Source organism: Pteronotus mesoamericanus, unplaced genomic scaffold (assembly GCF_021234165.1).
Source record: "Pteronotus mesoamericanus isolate MK-2021 breed Mesoamerican mustached bat unplaced genomic scaffold, CSHL_Meso_final scaffold_85, whole genome shotgun sequence".
Taxonomy (NCBI): Eukaryota; Metazoa; Chordata; class Mammalia; order Chiroptera; family Mormoopidae; genus Pteronotus; species Pteronotus mesoamericanus.
The window spans coordinates 22,279,839-22,301,005 of NW_026555329.1; the positions used below are offsets into that span (position 1 = coordinate 22,279,839).

Here is a 21,167-nt window from a genome sequence, read left to right on the forward strand (position 1 = left end):
TGTGGCCTATCCTGAAATGAAATGTTTATATCTGTCTCTCTAAATTGTGTCTTCCAAAAACAAAAAAAACAAAAAACAAACAATCCCCTCCCCAAACAATCCAATTATAGAATGGTTAAAAAAACCCAAACAGATATTTCTTCAAAGAGGACATACAGGTGGTCAATAGACATGTGAAAAGATGTTTAATGTCACTAATCATGGGAGAAATGCAAATTAAAACCACAATGAGATATCACATCATACCTATCAGAATGGCTATCATCAGTAAATAAACAAATAACAAGTGTTGGCAAGGATGTGGAGAAAAGAGGCGCACTGTTGGTGGGAATGCAGACTGGTGCAGCACTGTAGAAAACGTATGGACGTTCATCACAAAGTTAAAATATGAAATTGCCTTATGACACAGCAATCCCACATCTGGGTATAGAGCCAAAGAAAGCAAAGACACTAACTTGAAAGACTATATACACCTTTATGTTTATTGCAGTATTATTTACAATAGCCAAGCTATGGAAGCAACTCAAGTGCACGTCAACTGACAAGTGTGTATAAATATATATATACTGGAACATTATTCAACCATAAAAAAGAACAAAACCTTACCATCTGAGACAACATGGATGAACCTAGAGAGTATTATGCTAAGTAAAATGTCAGTCAGAGAAAGACAAATATTGTATGACTTGACTTATATGTGGAATCTGAAGTACAATATAAACAAGCAAGCAAACAAACAAAACAGATTCACAGATAGAGAAAATAGGCTGAGGGTTGCCACAGAGGTGGGGGGTTGGAGGACAGGGTGAAAAATGTGAAGGGATTGAGAAGTACATATTGGTAGTTACAAAACAGTCATGGGGGTATAAAGTAAAGCATAGAAAATATAGTCAATGATATTGTAATAACTATGCAATGTGCTAGGTAGGTACTTGAAATATGGGGGGAACATTTTGTAAAGCATATGATTGTCTAACCACTATGCTGTATACCTGAAACTAATATAATATTGAATATAAGTTGCAATTGAAAAAAAATTTAAAAGTTAAATAAATTGTGTGAAGCTAGAAACTTTCTCACTATTGCCTAAAACAACACTCATAAAATGGCTACTCAAAAACTACTTGCTGAAAGTACAGTGAGTTTGTTGGATATTCACTAATTCAGTCAACATCTAAAAAATATTTAATGGGCATAAATTATGTTCCATACTAGGATATAGAGATATAATAGTGAAATGAGGGTAAATAAATTCCTGTATTCTGAGATCGGGTTCTGGTAAGGAAGACAGACGCATGACAGGGGACTTCAATACACAGAAGCAGAAGCTCTGGCTTTGTTCCCAACATGTGTAAAATGGCCACATGTCTATTCATGTTCACAAAATATATTTCACACTTTGTCAGATATCTTGCTAAATTCCACCGCTAATCCTGAGTCAGAGGCTGGGACATCTCAGGATTCTTAATTCAGTCACTGTCCTTTCTGTGTGTGACTCCTCTCCTCTATTTCTATCAATTTTCAGCCAGAGCCTTGAGGGTAATTTCTCTGTCTCCATTCTGAAACTGACATCAAGTAGCCTCATCCTCAGTTCAGTAACTCATCTTGAATTTCTTCCATTTGACTGAGAACCTAGCCCAGACTTTCTGTCTCCCTGATTTACTTTCTGGATGTCATGTGGTCTTTAAAACCTCAACTAGTGATCAAGGCCAACATGATCAGTGGTAAGTCATGTGGATATCATGTGATGATTTCCTGACATGATGTGATGAGAAGAGCATTTCATCTTGGTGGTATTCTTCTCCAAAACCCATAACCCCAGTCTTACCAGGAGAAAACATCATAAAGAACATTCTATAAAATATCTGAACAGTACTCTTCAAAAACTTCAAGGTCATGCAGAACAAGGGAAGATTGAGAAAATACCACAGACTGGAAGAGCCTAAGGAGACATTATAATAAATGCAATGTGGTGCCCTGGATGGGGTCCTGGGACAGAAGAAGGACATGAGTGTGAAAATAGGTGAATTACAAATAAGGTTGCAGTTTAATTAATTAATAGTAGGGGACCTACATTAATTTCTTAAGTTGATAAATGTACCATGGTTATAAAGGCTGTGAATACAAGAAGTTGGTGAAGTATATAGCTCTCTACAAATATTTCAAAATAAAGAGTTAAATAACCCACAACCCTAATGTGATTGCTATTCATGCTGAGTAGGAACTGCCAATTTGGAGTCCCAAAATGTACCCAGATTTCCACGAGCTACTGTCCATGGAAAGAGAAAAACCTGGTGGGCAGAGAAAAACCTGGTGGGCAGAGAAAAACCTGAGTCCCTTCTGAAAGAAACAGAATTTACACTAAGTCTGATCAAGACACTGCATTGAAAGTCCTCCTGAGTCCCAAAAAGAAGCTATGAAAATGGCCTGATGATTTAGTGTTTTACAATTAGAGCCTCTCCATGCAAGGTCAAATCTAATGCACATAAAAAAGGAAAAGTTGCAGCCCAAACAACTAATATATAGCAAAAGTCTTTTAAGACTTGGTCAATTAATTATCAAGGGCATAGTAAATGGCATTCTACTGTAATTTTCTGATGGTCTCCATGTGAACAAAAGGAGAGGGATTTTACCCTCTGGTTCCCCAGAAAAAAATTAGATATTCAATCAGATGGATAGAACTGGAATAATTTTATACAGCAAAAAAAAAAAAAAACAAAAAACTTCAGTGAATAGTTATTTATTCATGAAGAAAAAAATCTTACCAACATAAGTAGCATGCTAGAGTTAATGCTTAGCACCAGTAATATAGGGTGGTGGTTCTCACACTTTTTGGTCTTAAGGACCCTTGATAGTTTTAAAAATTATAGAAGATCTCCAAAGACCTTTTGTTTATATGGATTATACCTATTGATATTTACCATATTTGTAATTAAAATCGATAATTTAAAAATATTTAATTCATTTAAAAATAAATCCATTACATGTTAATATAAAAACTTTATTTGAATAAAAAGAACTATATTTTCCAAACACAATTAGTGAGAGGGGTGGCCCTGCCTTATTATGGAAATCTTTTTAATGTCTGGCTGAATAGAGGACAGCTGGATTCCCAGATCTGCTTCTGCATTCAATCAGTTCTATGATATTTTGTTTTGGTTGAAGCAACTCAAGAAAATATGGCCTCTCACAGATATGTAGTAGGAAAATAAAGAAGTATTTTATTAGCCCTTTCAAATAATTGTAGATATATAGTCTTCTTTTATATTACAACAACACTCAACTAGTGGTAGCTTCTTTAGGGTTAGTTGTACTGAGAAATCTGAAACCGTATCAATGAATTCTCGGTGTTCTGTTACTTTAAAACCTATTGGTTAATTTCACAATTTTAGTGAAGTATTTTATTTATGCAATGATTTTCTAAATCATGCATTGGTCATTTGAAAACACTGGTTCAATGAGTTATGTGGATCTTTCGAGTGTTGACACATTTCACTATATAACATCAAAAAATCCCACTTTGCTTATATTACCATCCATCTCACTTGAAAGGTGTTTGGAAAACTGTCAAGCTCATAGTGGCAAATACAGTTTTCTAGTTTCCTCATACTCAAATTTTCTATTGAAAGCTTTAATTTTATCATTGGCAGCAAATACCATGAGCCATTTTCCTCAGGTGACAGGCTCAATTTTTATTATTTTTAAGAAAATGCCTGCCAAATGTACCAGTTTAAATAACCACAATTTCTCTGTCAGTTAGTCATTCTTTCAAGTTGAAAACCATGTTTCAGGAAATAAAACAGCTTGTTCACCTTGCAACTCAAATACCTGCACCTGAGCTTTTTCCGAGGCAGCCTAAGTGATTAGCGGAGATGGCTTATGCAAACTCCCCATTGAATCTCACCAAATACTAAAAAGACAGTTACTCAAAGGGAGAGAGCTAACAAAATTAACACTTTCTACCTCTTCATCAAGAACATTACTACGTGAAACTGGCTTTTAAAAACAATTAGCACTGGGAAGGGGTCAAGGAAACCGTGCCTAGGAATACAGTTTGACGCCACTGCCTTGACTCAAGCTGCGGGCCCGTGGGTTCCCTTACCGAGCTTTTGCACCCTCAGGGCAAATGGCAACACAGCGCAGAGGCAAAGGACATCTAAGTATTACTATGAAAGAGGTTTTGACCCCATGGAGTCTCTGAGAATCTCCAGGGTATATGAGCCACCAACGGAGAACTGATGTAGAGGACAATTATACGGATGTCATTTCTTTGGAACCTAGAAGCCTTAACTAGGGGAACCCACAAATCTGAAGGTGAACAATTTTAACAGCAGGGTCACTCAGTTCATATCGTGGAAATATTCAACCCAGGGAGTGATAAATAGCTAATGCCAATATGTACCAGATACTACTTTAGCGAGCGGAGAGGGGGTTAACTGAGAAGAACGGAAGACTAGAGGAGAGGAAGGCCAGGCTGAGGGCCTGGACCGGAGGAAGCGGCGGGCAGTGCGAGGAGGCACACACGGACACCGCTGTCCACCTCTGGCTCCGACTGCCGGCCTCCTGGGGCTTGCTGCCCATCCTGGGAGGTAGGGACATCTTACTTAAAGCTAGTCTAAAACTGGGAAATCCACTTGGACGCAACTTAGACCTCATTCTCTTATATTTTTTTTCACAATGTTTTCTCTTAAAATAGTTGATTTATTCATTTTTCTAATAAATCTCTCAGTTACTAACAAATTGAGTTACTGTGGAAAAATTAAAAAAAAAATCTTAACTGTAGATGAACCATTTCAAGCAATATTTCATAATTTTTTTTCCAAAGGTCAGCTTTTGGACCACACAATAAAACTCCCAAATGAGGGGATGAGTGGATTCACACTGATGTTTAAGTTTTTAGATCTGACAAAACTGACACAGTACATCTTGACAGCTATATTCAGTAGCTTACTGCTAAGCTTTATATGCTGAATACAGGACAGAATGAATTTTCCACCAGTGTTTTGACTAGGAGGTTTTAAGATTTCTATTCACTTAAGGCAGCAGTCTGAGGCTGCTTGATAAAACAAGCTTTGGCTATTTTATAACTGCCTCATAAACTGTCTCAACGTTTAAGAGAAACTCAGGGCAAAGACATTTTGAAAATGTGTCTTCACCAAAATCTGGATGCTAAGTAAACATCCTTCAGTGCTCAGCCAGAAAGACTCGCAGCTGTGGCATTTGCAGCCCAACAAATGAAGACCTCCAAGTGAGAGATAAATGATATCATAAAAGTTTCTTATCAAAAGAAAAAACATTTTCTGTTGGAATATATGTAGAAAAAGGCTTTACAGTAAAGCCCATTTAACATATTGCAAAAATACTGGAACCTTTACATTTGGAGTTTAGTTTGAGTACATATTAGGCATATTATTTTTTGTTTTGCCACTACATTCTCCTTTTACAAAGTGCAGATCAATTTTTCCTGTTAGGACATCTTTGTAGCTTCCTTTTGTTTGTAAATATGGCTACCATAATTTGCTGAGTTTATGATAAACTATCAAAGTCTAGATGGACTGACAACTAGGAAGTCATGAAATTGGAGATCTTCTCCCCTCTAAAAAAACCAGGTTAAAATTGTAACGTACCAAAATATGATACAGTCATATTCTAAAATATACAAATATATTTTAACATGGGTTAGATCTAAATCTCCCACAGGGTTTGCGTAAGAATCAGGAAGCCCAGGTTTGATTTGTGCAGCCTAGCTAAGCACCCTTTCGTAATTTAGTATGCAACTGAGCTAGTCTTCCACACCAGCAGAGAAAAAGAAAAAAAAAAATCCCTCTTATTTTCTAAAGTTGCCCATCTCCGTTTCTCTTGAATTGCCACATTGCCCAGATAAAACATTTGAGAGTATGTCAGCTTTAATTAATGTAACATGACCTGATCATTTCCACAGTTAAGAATAAAGAAGTTTGCATTCTTTAAATCCAAAGCTCAACCTGGAGATTATGCTAAGTGGCTTCATTCATAGTCCACACTTCTCTGCTCATGTCAGAAGGACAGCATTTGTCCCCTCTAGTGATAAACAAATTATACATGAAATCAATTCCACTTCACAATCATTTTTCCTATTGGGTATTATCTCTCCTTCTCTGCTCCCTCCGGTTAAGCCTGCATCCTGTAACTTGCTAATGAGCTGGGGGCCTTCTGTTCCAGGTGGCACCCCCTGCCTCGAAGTCATGACATTTCCCATTTCGAATGCTGCTGGCATTTTTCGACAGCTCCTGCTAACTAGCCTTTTTGACCTGCACTAAGAGGAACTCATCTGATCGAATCCTCTAACCTGCCAATCATTCCAGCAAATGATCTTCACAGTCACTCCCAAGGCAGGAATGGAAAAAAAAAAAAAAAAGGAAATTCGAGTGAGAGAATGAGGGAGTAGGCAAGCGGCTGCCTCGGCAGCTACCTAATGAGAATACTTTAAGTCTCTGAGGCGGCTGAAACACTGAAAAACTGGTGGGAAAATTAGGACACAACTGAATGCCTGGCTCTGTAATTACTGATTTCTTTCCATCCTGAGATCATTTTGAGAGCAACACCTCTGAGATGTGCCAGTTTCTGAAGAACACAAGAACACCCTACCTGACGTAGAGAAAATAGATTTATTTCTCCTGCCACTATCAGTATGCAATTCTCATAATCCCACTCTGTCAAAAAGCATCCTTTGCAGAATTAATTATGTGCTATAAGCTTGTTAAGTGTGCATTTGTAAACTAGGGGTGATTATCATGTTTGCCACAATGAAGGAAAGGCCTCCTTCCCCCACCCCCAACCTCAGGCGTGTTTTAAATGTTACCATCATTTAGGGGTGTTGATTTTTGCTCATTTACATAAAAACAAACAGGTATGGTAGAACTTGGCATGGGGCTCAAGAAGAATTTAACACTGAAACTATAGGATAATCTGGGCATTGTTAATTAATGGAGGTAAAATATATTTTTTTTCTTCAGATTTTTTTTTTTTTTTGTCTGTGCACAATCAGACCAACTCAATTACCTTAGGAAGAAAGATCTGGTACATGGGTCTTTGACAATGGATCACAATTCTAGGTATCTTAATATAAAGTAGATTTGTTGACCAAGAAATGATACAATATAATTAATCATTACACCATTGTATGTAATAATGTAAAATAAATATTGTACATGATTTAATTGCACATGATAATCACACATCTTTCCTCATTTATAGTAATTAGGCCAGTAGCCCCATTTACAGTAATAATTATATGTAACTGAGGGCCTTTTACTAATTGCATTGAAAATGATAATCCAGAGCAATTAAAAATCCAAGGGCACTGTACATGGTGCAAACTACATTAAAAGAATGGTAATAATTTAAAGGGAAAAAAATTCACCCAAGTATGGAAGTTAACAGTCATAGTATTTGATTTCATGCTGGGCATACATGGTGGTATATATGATGAGTTAAATTTCCATCAATTTCTCCAACGTTTGTATTGTTTTCTGTTTGAGACCTTGTGTATCATTTCCTTAGGTGGAAAAGCAACGCTTTGATTAATCTATGATGTTATTCTAGCAACTCTAGGACTGTTGAAAAATTACTCCATTTGGCTGTGTGAGTGTATAGAGTTTGTGTTTGTGGGTACATATGTGTTATGTGTGTGTTGGTAGAGGAAACAGCTATCCTAAATTCCAAAAGAGACTTGGTAAATTATTTATTTGCACAACTGATTTGATGTTCTTAAAAGCCTTACTGATAGAAGCATCTCCAAGTATTGCAAACATTTTGTTAAAAATACTTGTAATAATTTAGCTAAAATGTTTAATTTTGTTAGACTTGAAATACATTTGGGTTGTGCTTTTCATTATATCTGCTATCTGTCTAGAATTTTAATGTGTCTAAGAACCTGAATCCCTGGCTTTTGTCCCAAAGCTCCAGTGTGTATCGTCCCTGATCCTACTCCCTATTTCTACCCAGACAAAGCTCCCACATGAGGAGTATCTCAGGAGGAGTGATGAGCATCGCAGAACAATGGGAATAGTTTCAAGCTTCTTTTTGCCTTTCCTTCTTGACACTATCATTGAGACATTGTCCTCCATGCATTCAAATGTCATCCCAGACCATCAGCTCACTTCAACTCAAACAGCCTCCTTTTATGCTCAGACATTTCTTAGGGTATCTGCAGACCACAAAGACTGTCTAGTGGGACTCAGCTGCTATCCTGGTATTAATAATACAATACAGTGCACTTAGGGCATAGACGATTCCCTCTGTATCCCAAATGCATAAGAATCAACATTGAATAAAAAAGAAAAATAGAGCACCTGAACTGATTATAACTACCTGTTATAATATATGTGACTGCTAACTTCATCACAGTGTGGCCAAGCATTGTAATAGACATCTTGCTTACTAGCCACGTCACATCCCGTGCCCACCATTTTTATAAGAAAGCTTCGCTCATATTATGCTGCTGGCTAAATAGTCCCTAAGAAATTAATTTGGATTTTAAAAAGACAGAGATACAAGTTGTAGTGCTGTCCCCACCCCCATTTTGAAAGCTCATCTGACTCAGAACACTGAATCACAAAAATATAGCCAATTTTTGAGCATCTTTGGGCTGATGAACCAATTTGTGAAGCATCAAACGTTTCTTCTCTTTTAGCCAGTTTGCTTTTAAAGACTCTCAGAGAAGGGAAAACAGAAAGCAAGGGCAAAAACTATTATTATTCTTAATTAAAAATATCATTCTGAATTCCTAAGAAATACACACTGAACTATTTAAAGGTAATGGAATGTCATGTGAGTTAAAACAATGGTTTAGCAAAACAATGTGTATGTGCACACGTGTGTGTGCATGAGAGAGAATGAATATAATACAGCAAATGTCATAAAATGCAAACATTTGGGGAAAGTGGGTAAAGGGTATCAGGAATTCTTTGTACTACTCTTGCAACTTTTCTGTAAATCAGAAATTGTGTCAACATCAAAAGATGGAATAAATACTTAAAAATGCCCTCTGAATGGAGCACGATACCTATATTCAATTTTAGTTTCATTCTGCTTTGTCACAATCCCAGGACATGATTAAGCAGATTAGATGGCAAAGGCCTTAGAGTCCTTTGTGAACCTCTCCACAGGGCTGGCAGTGGAGGTGCAGAGCACAGCTTCGAGGTGACTTGCGGAAAGGGAGAAGTGGAGAGGCAGAGAAGGGGGCAGGTTGGGGGCGGTGCGGGGGGGAGAAGAGGCAAACTTTGCAGCCTGCTAACTTGCATCAGAGTTTAGGGGCGATAACAGGCTTTCCAGGGTAGAGGGGAAACTAAAGGAAGCGGGTAGAGATGGGGTGGAGAAACCAAACAACATTCCAGCCTCTTTTCTGTCAGAGGTTCATATGCATTATGGGTTTGTGGTTGAAGCACCGTCAATTTCTGAGTCAGACATATTTTTTAATCTGCAGCAATGTAGGGGTAATGACACAAACCAGGGATTCTTTCAGATAAAACCTTTGAGGAACACTAAGGTTTGTTTCCCTCTCTCCCTGTTATTTCCCAACCTAGTCTTTCAACTATGTAAGACAACAGAGAATAAAAATGTAGTTGTTCGATAGGAAAATAAATTTGCAGGATTATGTGGAAAATAATAGTTCTTGCAGGGGGAAAAAAAACTCAGAAGACTTCCTGCTACTGAGAGAAAGCTAGATCCAACCTTTGAATTTCTTAGTGGGATAAATACTAGCAGGTATTATCCCCTTTTGTGTCTACAGTTGAGAAAATGCAACATGGCCTTAAAAAGACCTTTAGACAAAAATATCACACAATGAGGATGTTGTTACTTCATGAACACTGGACTGTCCTTTTCTACTGGTCTGATTTTTTTCCTTGGTAGTAGCTAGGCAAGGTACCTTCAGACTATACTGCTTGCTTCATAGAAGCTTCAGAGACTACTAAGCCTAGAGTCCTCTTTTGAGGGGTTCCTTAGGAAAAGGTCGGCCACCCAGTTCACAGCTCATCTGACTGAATCAGGGCTCTGCACTTGACCCAGGGTGGTCTACAGTCAGCCAGCAGCTTTTGGGGGTGACTCACAAAACAGCCTTGCTTGATGCCTTGCTCTCTCTACTTCAAGATGATGACCACACCAATCAGAACTGCTTTTGAGGACCAACCGAATCTGAGGGAAGGAGCTCAGCAACAGACTGCCCCAGAATAAGAGAGACAAGAGAGGAACCACAATAGGCAGGATTCATGAACAAGCAGAGGAGACAAGTCAGCAGAAGCTATGAGACGAGAAGATGAAAGCAATGTTAGTGGATGCAGCGACAGGAAAATTGAGCTGCATAAAGGATACAACAGGTGGGTGTCTCTCCAGGAACAGGTAGCAGATGTGAGGTGATAGTTGAGCTGGCAGACAAACTAAAGCCTCTGTTGGATTCTGAGGGACATTTAGCTTCTGTGCACCTACGTACACTGTCAACCTGTTCCTCCTTACTTCCCAGAGCAATCTAAACAAAGACCACCATCAACTGAGGAAATGTGACCATGTTTCCTTCTCCTAAAGATCCCCAAACCCCCTCTCTTGTGGTCTGTCCTGTTCCTGTGGCAAAGCCTTTTTTGTCATTCTCAGTCATCTGTCTCTGTTCTTTACACTTTGCTACCTGCCTCTTACCTCATTTGAGAGTTTCTCTTCCTCAGACATTTTGAGCTTCTCTTAAGTGGCTGTCATCTAGAACTGACACATGTTTTTACTGATTGGATCAGTTTGATTTTCCTGATTCCTCCATGAACACGCAGGCAGGAGGATGCTCTTCACCAGTTGTCCACCAGACTGTTCTGTGGTGTTGGGACGGTTCTATATTCACCCTGGCTCATAAGGTGGCTGCTAGCCATGTGTGGCTACCAAACACTTGAAATGTGGTATTGCTACTGAGGAAACAAAACTGTAATTTAACTTACTTTTAATTAATTAAAAATTAAATTTAAAAAGCCATATATGGCTAGTGGTTACCTTATTAGCACAAGTGTACACTACTCTTCCTTAAAAAAAAGGGTTACGGTGGATTTTCCTAGTTTGTCTATATCCAGTCCTGACTCAAATAGTTGATTATTTTACTTTATAAATATACAATTCTCGATATTTACTAAATATTTCATTATATGTAGTTCAGATACCTGTATCAGTATCCTTTGGGGTTCTTTAAAATGCAGTTTCATGGACTGCAGGATCCTGGTTTTTTAAACAACCCCAGGGTTTGGCACCCTAAGGTGTCAAGGCGCAGATCCACTGAACGTTCAGCACCAATGCAGTGTATTCTTTTTGGAGTTTTCTTTTTAAAAAATCTTTACCTTATTTAATTAAAATTCTTAAGCAATTTATGCATTCTACTCTGTGTACCTGGAAGCCTACTTTTAGTTATTTATCGCTTGATGACTAAGTCAAGCCAAGAGAGTCTAACCCTTTTTTTTTTATTGTCATACAATACTTAAATAATGTTGATTAGCAAAGATAAAATTCTATAAAGCAAGGGAAAGGTCACCAAAATATGCATGCAGTTAACTTCTTGCACTTGAACCAAATACAATTTTTTTCATGCACTAGACAGCTGCATATGTATTACAAATGTAATAGTCTGAAGGCCAGCTGATTCATTAAAAAGAGATGAACCAAAATGAGCACATATCATTTCAGAAAAAAATATAAAATGTCTGTTTAAAAGATTAGGAGCCATTCTTATTTCTTGTATTCAGCAAAAAGAGAAGTAGACAGAGTGACCGTGCACTTCCTGTCTGTTTAAAATAACTGGAAAATTAAGCTCACCATAGGGCTGTGTTTGCATATAAGTGATACTAATGGATGTGGTATTCAATATAGCGTCTAGTCTTTTCCCTGGGGAAAATTTCTATGCACATTTAAGGCATAATGTCCCTCAGACATTAAGAGGGTCTTACCCTCCAATGCTGATTAGAAGAGTGGGGACCATCTATGAAAGCTTGACGCCGTTAATATCTTTAGAGGATAACAAAATGTAGGAAGCACAGTACTTTGGCCATTCAGTGGCACCTATCCCATGTTTAACTTGGCTGCATGTAGTTTTTCTTTTTATTTCATTTGGTCACAGGACTCTGAAACTCAAATTGCTTTCTGCTGCAAAGGAAAATGCTTCTCATTATCCAGTTTATGCAAACCCAGCTCTCTTAACTAAATAATGAAGTGACCTTTGTATGCACGTATAGAAACAATTTGGCATTGAGATATCAGGAAAAAATTACGACCTGAAACACTCCTGCCCATCAGTCCTCCCTCATTTCAAAAGCAGAAGTGATACAATGCATTTCCCTCTGTCTTACCTCCCAAGAGAGGTGGTTGAAATGCTAGCCTTAGCCTAGTCATAGCTTATTTGGGCCCCCACCCTCTTCCCCTGCCCTCTCCTTCCCTGTCCTTCTGGGCTTTACAAAGAATTGGGACATCTGAGGAAAATTTAAGATGCCTCATCCTGCTCTAGACAGTTAATTAATTCATCAACAACAAAATTAAAATATAGGAAATTCCATGTTTTTCTCTATGAATACCCTTATTTGTGTAGACTTTTTGCTCTATATGTCTACAGTTTGATACTCAAGTATTGGTTAGAATAAGTTCTACTATACAAGATGCATTAGGACAATATAGAAGCTATATATTTTTATCCCAAAGATGGCTTCATTTGATTAAAATTCAAAATCCACACAGAGGAGAAATTAAAAAGATATCTTTTGCTTCTGACAGAAACCTCTTAGAATCCAGTCTCCTTGAAGCTTTTCTGAGAAAAAACAATTTAGATGTTTTCTCAATATAATGTTGAATTAAGCTGAGGTATTGAGATTTGGAAGAAAACAACAAAAAGCAATAATGACATTAAGCTTTACAAGTTGACGTGAAAAGACAAAACTCATAGAGAAAATATTTGTATCATTATCAAATAATTCTAGAGGAAGAGGTTCCACCATGCAGATAACTTTAAGTTAGTTTTAAAAAGATACTGCAAATACATTTTTAAAAGACTTTCAAATACTAATGACTGCGGTTCTGAGCACCTTTTAAAATCTTTTTTCAATTAATGTTTGAGTCCTTGCAGGCCATGCCTCCGTTCTGTGAGTTTGATCTGATTTTCCGAGAAGCTGACCCGACACACGGTCCAGCGGCTTTACTGGCTGGGCTCAGGCCACAGAGATCTCCAAACCGCAGAGGAGCACGAAGCTGCCTTGCCATTGAAATGCACGCTTGCTTGTGGGCATGTGTGTATGAAAGAACAGCCCAAATGAAGTCCACTTTTTGTTTTGTTCTACTGAATTGGCTGAAGGATTTAGAAAGCCAGGGGGCCTCATTATGGTAATGCAGGTTAAATACTTTAGAAAGCCTATGCTGCCACCCTCGTGAATTAAAACCATTCTCAGAACCAGGCGGTTACTGGTCAGAAACGCAGTCCCACTTGTCCTTTGTCTGACCAATTGAAATTCAGAATGGGAGTACAGATGCCATAGGGCAGTACAGTTGGGCTTCTAGGTGACTTTGTGTCCAGCAGGGACAAGTAACCTGAGGAATGAAGAATCTTACTCATACCAACAAAAGAGGTGGCAAGTTTACTAGTGCTGACTGGCATTTATACATCCCCTTTCACCTGGGAATCTTTTCTCTCCAGCTATTCAAAACTCATCACCATACTTCTGAGAAGCTAACACTGGCCCCCTCACCGAGCACATGCGAAAAGTAAGTCCAGAAATAGCTCACAGTACTGGCATTTCACCCACAAGGCAGGGTGGACAATTTTTCTTTATTATCTTCACCTAAGGATACATTTTTATTGATTTTAGAAAGAGGAGAAGAGAGAAAGAGAGAACACTGATCTGTTGCCTCCCATACCCACCCCAACTGGGGGTTGACTGGGGATCGAACCCACCACCTAAGCATATACCCTGACCAGGGGTTGAACCTGAAACTGTTGGGGTGTACAGGATGACACTCCAACCCACTGAGCTACACGGCCAGGGTAAGGTGGACAATTTAATTTGCTCTCTTTGCCAGGCTGACAAATCAGCCTGTTAAGCTCTCTTCTAAGAGACAGAGGAACAAGGAGGAGCTCCACCACTGCTCTATGCATCCTCCGATTTGCTCACCTGTTGAATTACTGGGCATCCATAGGAGCAAGGAACAAATATGGACTGGCAAAAGAAAGGCTTTCCCCACAAAAAAGGTGCTTCTCTATTTGCTTGAGAGGGTTAAGTGGCATTGAACAAGAAGGTATATGTACAGGGTCCTGCAATTCCAAAATCCCAGACCTCTCCACCCGGCAGTAAAGAGGGACACACAGCCTTTTCAGAAGCTGCTGTCTTAGCTTGTTTCTGTGAAGCGTGTGTGCCGCCCGGGGCAGGCTGCCAGGCCCGGGGAGTGCCTTGCCTAGGCGATGCTGCCTGTCTGCAGAGCGGTAGGGGTCACAGCGCCATATAGGAAAAAGAGAAAAGCTGCCCCTGATAAGGTCTGTGTTTGGGGCCTGGCGGGAATCAGAGATGGGTGAAGTGGTCACGTGGCACTGGAGCAACAGCAGGGAGCACACGTCTTTTCCCAGGGAGGCGGCCACCAGTCAGTCAGATGCACAGAATTCGGGCAGGACTGTGAGCATGGTATTATTGCAGAGTTGCTGACTTTTCAGGAAAAGCCAGAAATCCAGACTTTGTATAAAATCTCCCCATTGTAAAATGAGAGCAACTAATTAAAAAAAAATTGTGTGGGTCAAAGCTTAGATACAGCCCAAGGTTAAGCTTCTGCTCACCTCAATGAAGAATGTGTGAGTAGCTAAAATGACTTGCTTATGACTAAAAGGGTTGCTCCTAACTATACAGATGAAGTAAAATTATGGTTAGAACCTGAAGCGCTGGAAAACATGCAAATGACCAACTGTACTCTGCCTCCATAGAATCTGTGATGAATGCCATAGTGAACACAAGAGACTGATAAGAGGGGGAAAAATGAATCTGAAAAATTTCATTTAAAAGATGTCTTTGACATCTATGCAATATTACTTTCCAAGTAAAGTGGGTCATCTTACCTGTGCTCTCTTGAGAATGCTGTGCTCATCAGTGCTTGCTGTTTGATAGACTTTTGCCATAACTATTGTTTTTCCCAAAGGCCCTCATGCTTTCTCCAGACTCTGGTTGCAATCTTACATTTGGGACGGTAAAAATAGAAGACACTGTGGAGAAAATGAAAAGTTATCATTTACATATTTATTGATGTATTTATAATCTTCTCTTTTTTAAAATGGATACCTGGCCCAGGGAACACTATGGTGTATTTTGGCCTCTGAAAGTCAAGTAATCATAGCCACACACACATGTACACAGATTCATACACACAAATGACAGGACAGTCTGCCTTCCCTGCAGAATCACAGCTCAGGTGATGAAAACAATATACTGCCCTTCTTTCCTCCCTCCTTCTGTCTCTCTCTTTCTTAATCCTCTCCTGAAGATATTTTTTATTATTGATCCTAGAGAGAAAGAAAGGGGTCGGGGGAGGGGCGGGGGGGGAGAGGTATCAGCTGCCTCCTGTTTGCGCTCTGACCGGGGATTGAACCTGTAACTTAGGTATATGCCCTGACCAAGGATTCAAAACTGCAACCTTTTGGTATATGGGCCAGCACTCCAGCCAACTGAGCCACCTGGCCAGGGCTATTTTTTCTTTTCTTTGTGCCATACTTTCATTCAATCATTGAAGAAATATTTATTAAGCCCCACGCTGTTTTAGGACTTCAGAATCCTGTAGTGCATAAGTCAGAATGAAAAGAAATCCCTGTTCTTGTAGATTCCATTTAGGGGAGACAGATGAAGACAATCAAACAAATAGAAAATATCAACTAGTAGTAAATGTCGCGATGAAAAATAAGTCAAGGAAGAGAAACTGGACATGTAGATACATTTGAGCAGAAACCCAACGGTGGGGGGTGGGATGGAGGGCAAGCCACGCCTGTCTAGAGGAACAGGGAGTGCTAATGGAGGAAGACCAAACAGCAGAGCGGACTCCCGGGAAGCAAGAAGAAAAGCAGGCAAAACGGTTATCAGGCTATTGTAAAAATACAGGTGACAAGTGGATAAAAAAGCTGTGGTACATGTATACAATAATGGGGTACATTATACACTGTTAAAATAATGAGAATGGTTTGTGTGACATCGAAGTAACCTGGCAGCCAAGGAGAGCGGACAGGAATGCACATGTGTGAACAGTGACAACTTCACTGTACTAGTCAGTAACGGGCAGTAGACACCGTTGAGTGAGCCTGTGTACTGTGTGGCCGTCATTCCAAATCACTGAGCGAGTAAAGGAATGAATCTGCATCAAATGTTGTATTAAGCTTGAATATTCCTCTGTGGAAACTATTGGGATGACTCAGAGGCTGCAGCTCTGGGCAACTGGTGATGGGCTGTTTCATCACAACAACACGCCCACTCACGCGTCACATGTCGTGCAAAGTTTTTTGGAGAAACATCAAATCACCCAGGTGACTCAGCCCTGCTGCAGCCCAGATTTGGTGCCCTGGGACTTCTGGCTTCTCCCAAAACTAAAGTCACCTTTGAAAGGGAAGAGATTTCAGACAATGAAATTCAGGAAAATATAGTGAGGCAGCTGATGGGGACTGGGAGAACTGTGTGAGGGCCCAAAGGTGCCTACTTTGAAGGGGACTGATAAATCATTGTCCTGTGTACAATGTTTCATGTATCTTGTATCTTCTTCAATAAATGTCTCCATTTTTCATATTACATGGATGGATACCTTCTGTGCAGACCTCCCTTCTGTACAGACCTCATAATTTGAACTTAATACCAACTTGGACTGTGGAAGAAGCAAGTATGAGTGTGACAAAAAAGGTGTCAGAGATAACTTTCACTAACTGGATGAACAGTGTTGCCATTTATTGACAAGAGGAAGACTACAGAAGGAGCAAGTCCGGGGATAAAGATCAGGAGTTCAGTTCTGGTAATACTACTACATTTGAGATGCTTGGTAGATGGTCAAATGGAGAATCTTTGAGTAGTCAGCTGGATATGTGATCTGGAGTCAGGGAAGATGGGATTTGAGACAGAAATTTGGAAGCTGTCAAAGTATAAATGATATTTAAATCACGAGACTGGATGAGATCATCTGAGCTCTAAGGAGTGAATTATAGACAGAAAAATTTGAGGATTAAGCCACAGGGCACTCTAACAGTGAGAGGTCTGGCAGATTAGAAGAAATCCACCAGAACCCGAAAAGCAGAAGCAAAAGGAAAACCATGGGAGAGTCCTGTCCTAGAGTACAAGTGTAGGAATGTTACTAAGAGGAGAGAGTGGACAATTGTGTTAAATTCTGCTGATGGGTCAAGGTGAGGGCTGGGGAAGGCTCAATGGATAGAGACTTTGAACACAGTGGTTTTGGAGTCTTGGGGGCAAAAGCCTGGTTCAAAAGGATTCATGAGGGAATGGAAATCTAGGAATCGGGAGAGAGCAAATATATTTGAATTGGGTGTGCTTGTTTTATTTTTTTAAAAATGACATGGAGCTACCTTAATGGCAGAACATTGATTTAAGATAATATGGAGCACATATTTAGGAATAGGTAGGAAAACCTAAAAATGTTATAGCTGGAAAGGTCCTTAGAGAGCACTTGTTCTCTGAATGAGAAATTGGAAGTGCACGGAGAATAAGATATTTGGCAAAAGTTGCCTGGCTACTGAACGGCAGAGCTGACGCTAGAATCCAGGTGGTCTGATTCCCACTTTTTACACTGCTCCGATTTGTTAGCCTTCTTTTACTGCAGATCTGAGTTTTGTGAATTAACAAATGCATGTAATAAAATCAAGGACTCTATGCTATGAAGTGTATTTTGTTCATTTACTTTGACAAGGGTAGTTCAGCTTCAATAATTTATGTAGCTTGATAGTATACACAGGAGAATGCCCTATGGTGTATTTGGGAAAAGTAATGAATTTCTTCTAAATCAGCCTCCCATTTACTTCCCTGCAGTTAAATCTTTGTGAAAAAGTGGGGCAAGGCGGTTGGGGTTTCAGGACAGAGGGAGAATGACAACGTGCCATCAGAATTAGCCAGCTTTAACCGCGAGATTCCCAGGTAACTGTGCCATTATCCTTGCTTGATAAATTTGTAATTCTTGCCTCACTGGCACGCCAATACATTACTTCTAAATTTTGGCGTTATGTAAACTGTTGAGGTTTTGAAAATTAGTACAATAAAGAAAGGTGTTCTGTTTTCATATGTTTTCCCAAACCAAATAAGAGTCTGGCTTAAGTATACAACTTCAATTTTATATATAATCCATGAAATGATTGCAATATTCTAGGTAACCAAGATTCTGACCATACTTGACACTTTTATCTCAGGGTCTGATACACTAAAGTAGCGAAGGAGGCTTGAGCCCACTTTGAATTTATTTTTATTCCACTCTTCTTCCTTTTTTACTGGTTTCACTTTCTGTTTGCAGAAATGTTTTTTCTTTTTGTGGTCATTCTTTTTAAAAAAAAAGCCATGAGCTGTCTTTAAGAAATGTCAGTGCTCTGGACGGAAATATGTCCTACAAATTCATATGTTGAAGCCTTTACCCCACGACATGATGGGATTTGGGGGCGGGGCTTTGAGTAAGAATTACAGCTTGATGAGGTCATCAGGGTGGGGCTCTCATGAGATTAGTGGTTTTGTAACAAGAGGAAGAAAAAAGGCCAGTCTCTTTCTGCCACGGGAAGATACAAGTGAGGTAGTTGTCCACAGTCCGGGAGGAAATCTCACCAGGAACCCAATTTGCCAGCACTTCGATCTTAGACTTCCCAGACCCTAGAACTGTGAAAAGTGGTTTGTTGTTTAAGCACCACCCCCACTCCCCTCCCACCCCCATTATAGCAGCGTGGGCAGACAATGCAGTGAGGTTCCTGGAGTTGATGAATCTAAACCATGGCATGGTTGCTACAACAATCAGTTTATTGGTTCTGTGACACATCTTTCCAGGGGGACCGCCTACCAGATCTCGTTGAAAAGGAAGCACAGGAAGCACATGAAGGTATTGCCACCTCCAGGGCCATTTGCCAGGTGGTGAACTTCTACAAGACTCCACCCTAATGTAAAACGGAGTGTTGAGAATGTCTAAATATAGTCTGCAGAATATTAACCTTGATAACAGTCACCAAAACTAGTCCTGTCACTAAAAGGACTAGTTTCCAAAGCCTCTGAAGTCTTGGAATTCTTTGTTTTGTAAACATGTTTACAAGGACCACCACGTCGTTCAAAATGGAAATGACTGTAGTATTTAATGCTGGGATTGTCCTTTCTTGAGACTGGATTTATGCTTCATAATGATTATCTACTACGCACAGAAATAGCATTTCTGTAACTCAAAATTTTTACCAGAGGCATTTAGCAGAATCTTGCTTTAAAAATATAATGATTTTTCATCTTTATTCTCCCCCCTTCAAAAGGTTTCCCTGCTCCTGATGTTTAACGTTATGCAAAGACGTGTTTCTGCCAATGAATATCACCTTATGGTTATGCTTCTGCAAATAGCCTGCTGTGAGCTGATAAAGGGATTAATGCAGCCAAAATTCTTAATCTGTGAAATTACAAATTAAATTCTCATATTAAAAATACCACCCTGAGGTATTTTTTGTGGTTTTAATTCCCCTCTGGTGTTCTGCATACATTGTGCTTGTTAATGATGGGGACAAGGCCGTCTCCGCTGGCAGCCTGCTACCGAGTGATAATGTGTAGGCATTTCCTTACTGATGGAAACTGGATTTAACCGCTCGCTGATAAACTAAGTGGCAAGTGGGTAATAAGTCCATATTAACAGAAAAGTACGACTACAAAATTCAGAATTCGTAGACCATCAAAATCCTGGCTTAAACGCAATCATCAAGTCAGATGGGATTGAGATGTTACCAAGGAGGAGTGATATCAAGTTACAAGTTATTCTAAAAGGAAAACAAAACATATGTTTCAGTTTGATGAGCCATAAACTAATAAGCCCATTTGTATCATTTTTTTTTCAGTATAAAAGGATGTGTCACCAAAGCATTATTTTTCCATAGGGATCTTATCTTTATTTTTTTAAAATAGTGAGAGCTGTTGTAATGGTCAGTGGGTAGGCTTTTAGAAAGGAAGTAGGGCTGAATATAAAATATGTTAAAAAAGATTTACAAAGCTTAGGGGGAGTAGTGGATTATATATTCATAGTCACTTCAGGGTAACAAAAAGTAATTCACATTGATTGTAGGATTATAAAAAAAAAAAATTAGGAGAGATACCCAAGAGTAGTTGTTACTTATGACTGAGTTCCAAAATAAAAGGGTTACTATTGTGAAGGAGAATCTGGTACAATGGAGGGAAGTCCAAAGTCCAAAAGATTAAAGAAATAACTGTGTCTGTCCATGGTAAATGATGTATATCAAAGGATTAATAAGCATATTATAAATATCTATGCATATATTTTAATTTTAATTATATTAGATGTTATAAATATCTATGCAATATTTTAATTTTAAGGTAATCAGAATGAGAAGGAGAAGAAACATCTCTAACCAGCCCATGGAAAGAATAGATCACCACTGAACAAAAATGTTCTTACTGAAATAGTGTTTTGCAAAATTTCACAAGAATTCTGTTTCACACTTTGGAAGAAAGATGAGATCCTCCCAGCCATAAATCCTCCCCCAAATATTTAAAATGTAATTGAAAGAGGCTGTGTAAATACGAACGCTTTTGTAAAAACAAAACAAAAACCCACCCAGGAATGTGTTTTGTTTTAAGAGATCTAGAGAAGATCTGTCTGCATGAACACCAAGAGCATTTGTAGTTAAAATGAATTACGTCTTCGTTTCTTACATGTCAATTCAGTGCTTTAGCTAACTGCCAACTTTATTCGTCAGCTCACTGCATAGCAGCCCTTTTTAAGGTTATTGTTAAAACCAAGATGGTCTCTAAGAATCAAACAGAAATGAATCATTTCTCCTCTGTACTCCAGCCAGTTAAAAAGTACTGTATGCATAAATATATAAATCATATTTTCCTTTTCCTTTATGACTGCTCAGATCATTTTTTTGGACACACACATAATCAAATACAAAGACTTGTGGCTGCAAACTGCACAGCGGA

The 21,167-nt window shown here is 39.0% G+C and overlaps 1 protein-coding gene across 2 annotated transcripts in view; it reads right to left on the reverse strand.

Annotated features, from left to right (window-relative positions):
• CDK14 (cyclin dependent kinase 14) overlaps positions 1-21,167 on the reverse strand; it is a 537,382-nt gene that overhangs the window by 69,579 nt on the left and 446,636 nt on the right. For both annotated transcript variants that reach the window (XM_054564177.1, XM_054564178.1), the window contains one exon: positions 15,086-15,229. In XM_054564177.1, the coding sequence (XP_054420152.1) occupies positions 15,114-15,229 (116 nt within the window). In that variant the 3' untranslated portion in view covers positions 15,086-15,113. The remainder of the gene's footprint in view (positions 1-15,085; positions 15,230-21,167) is intronic.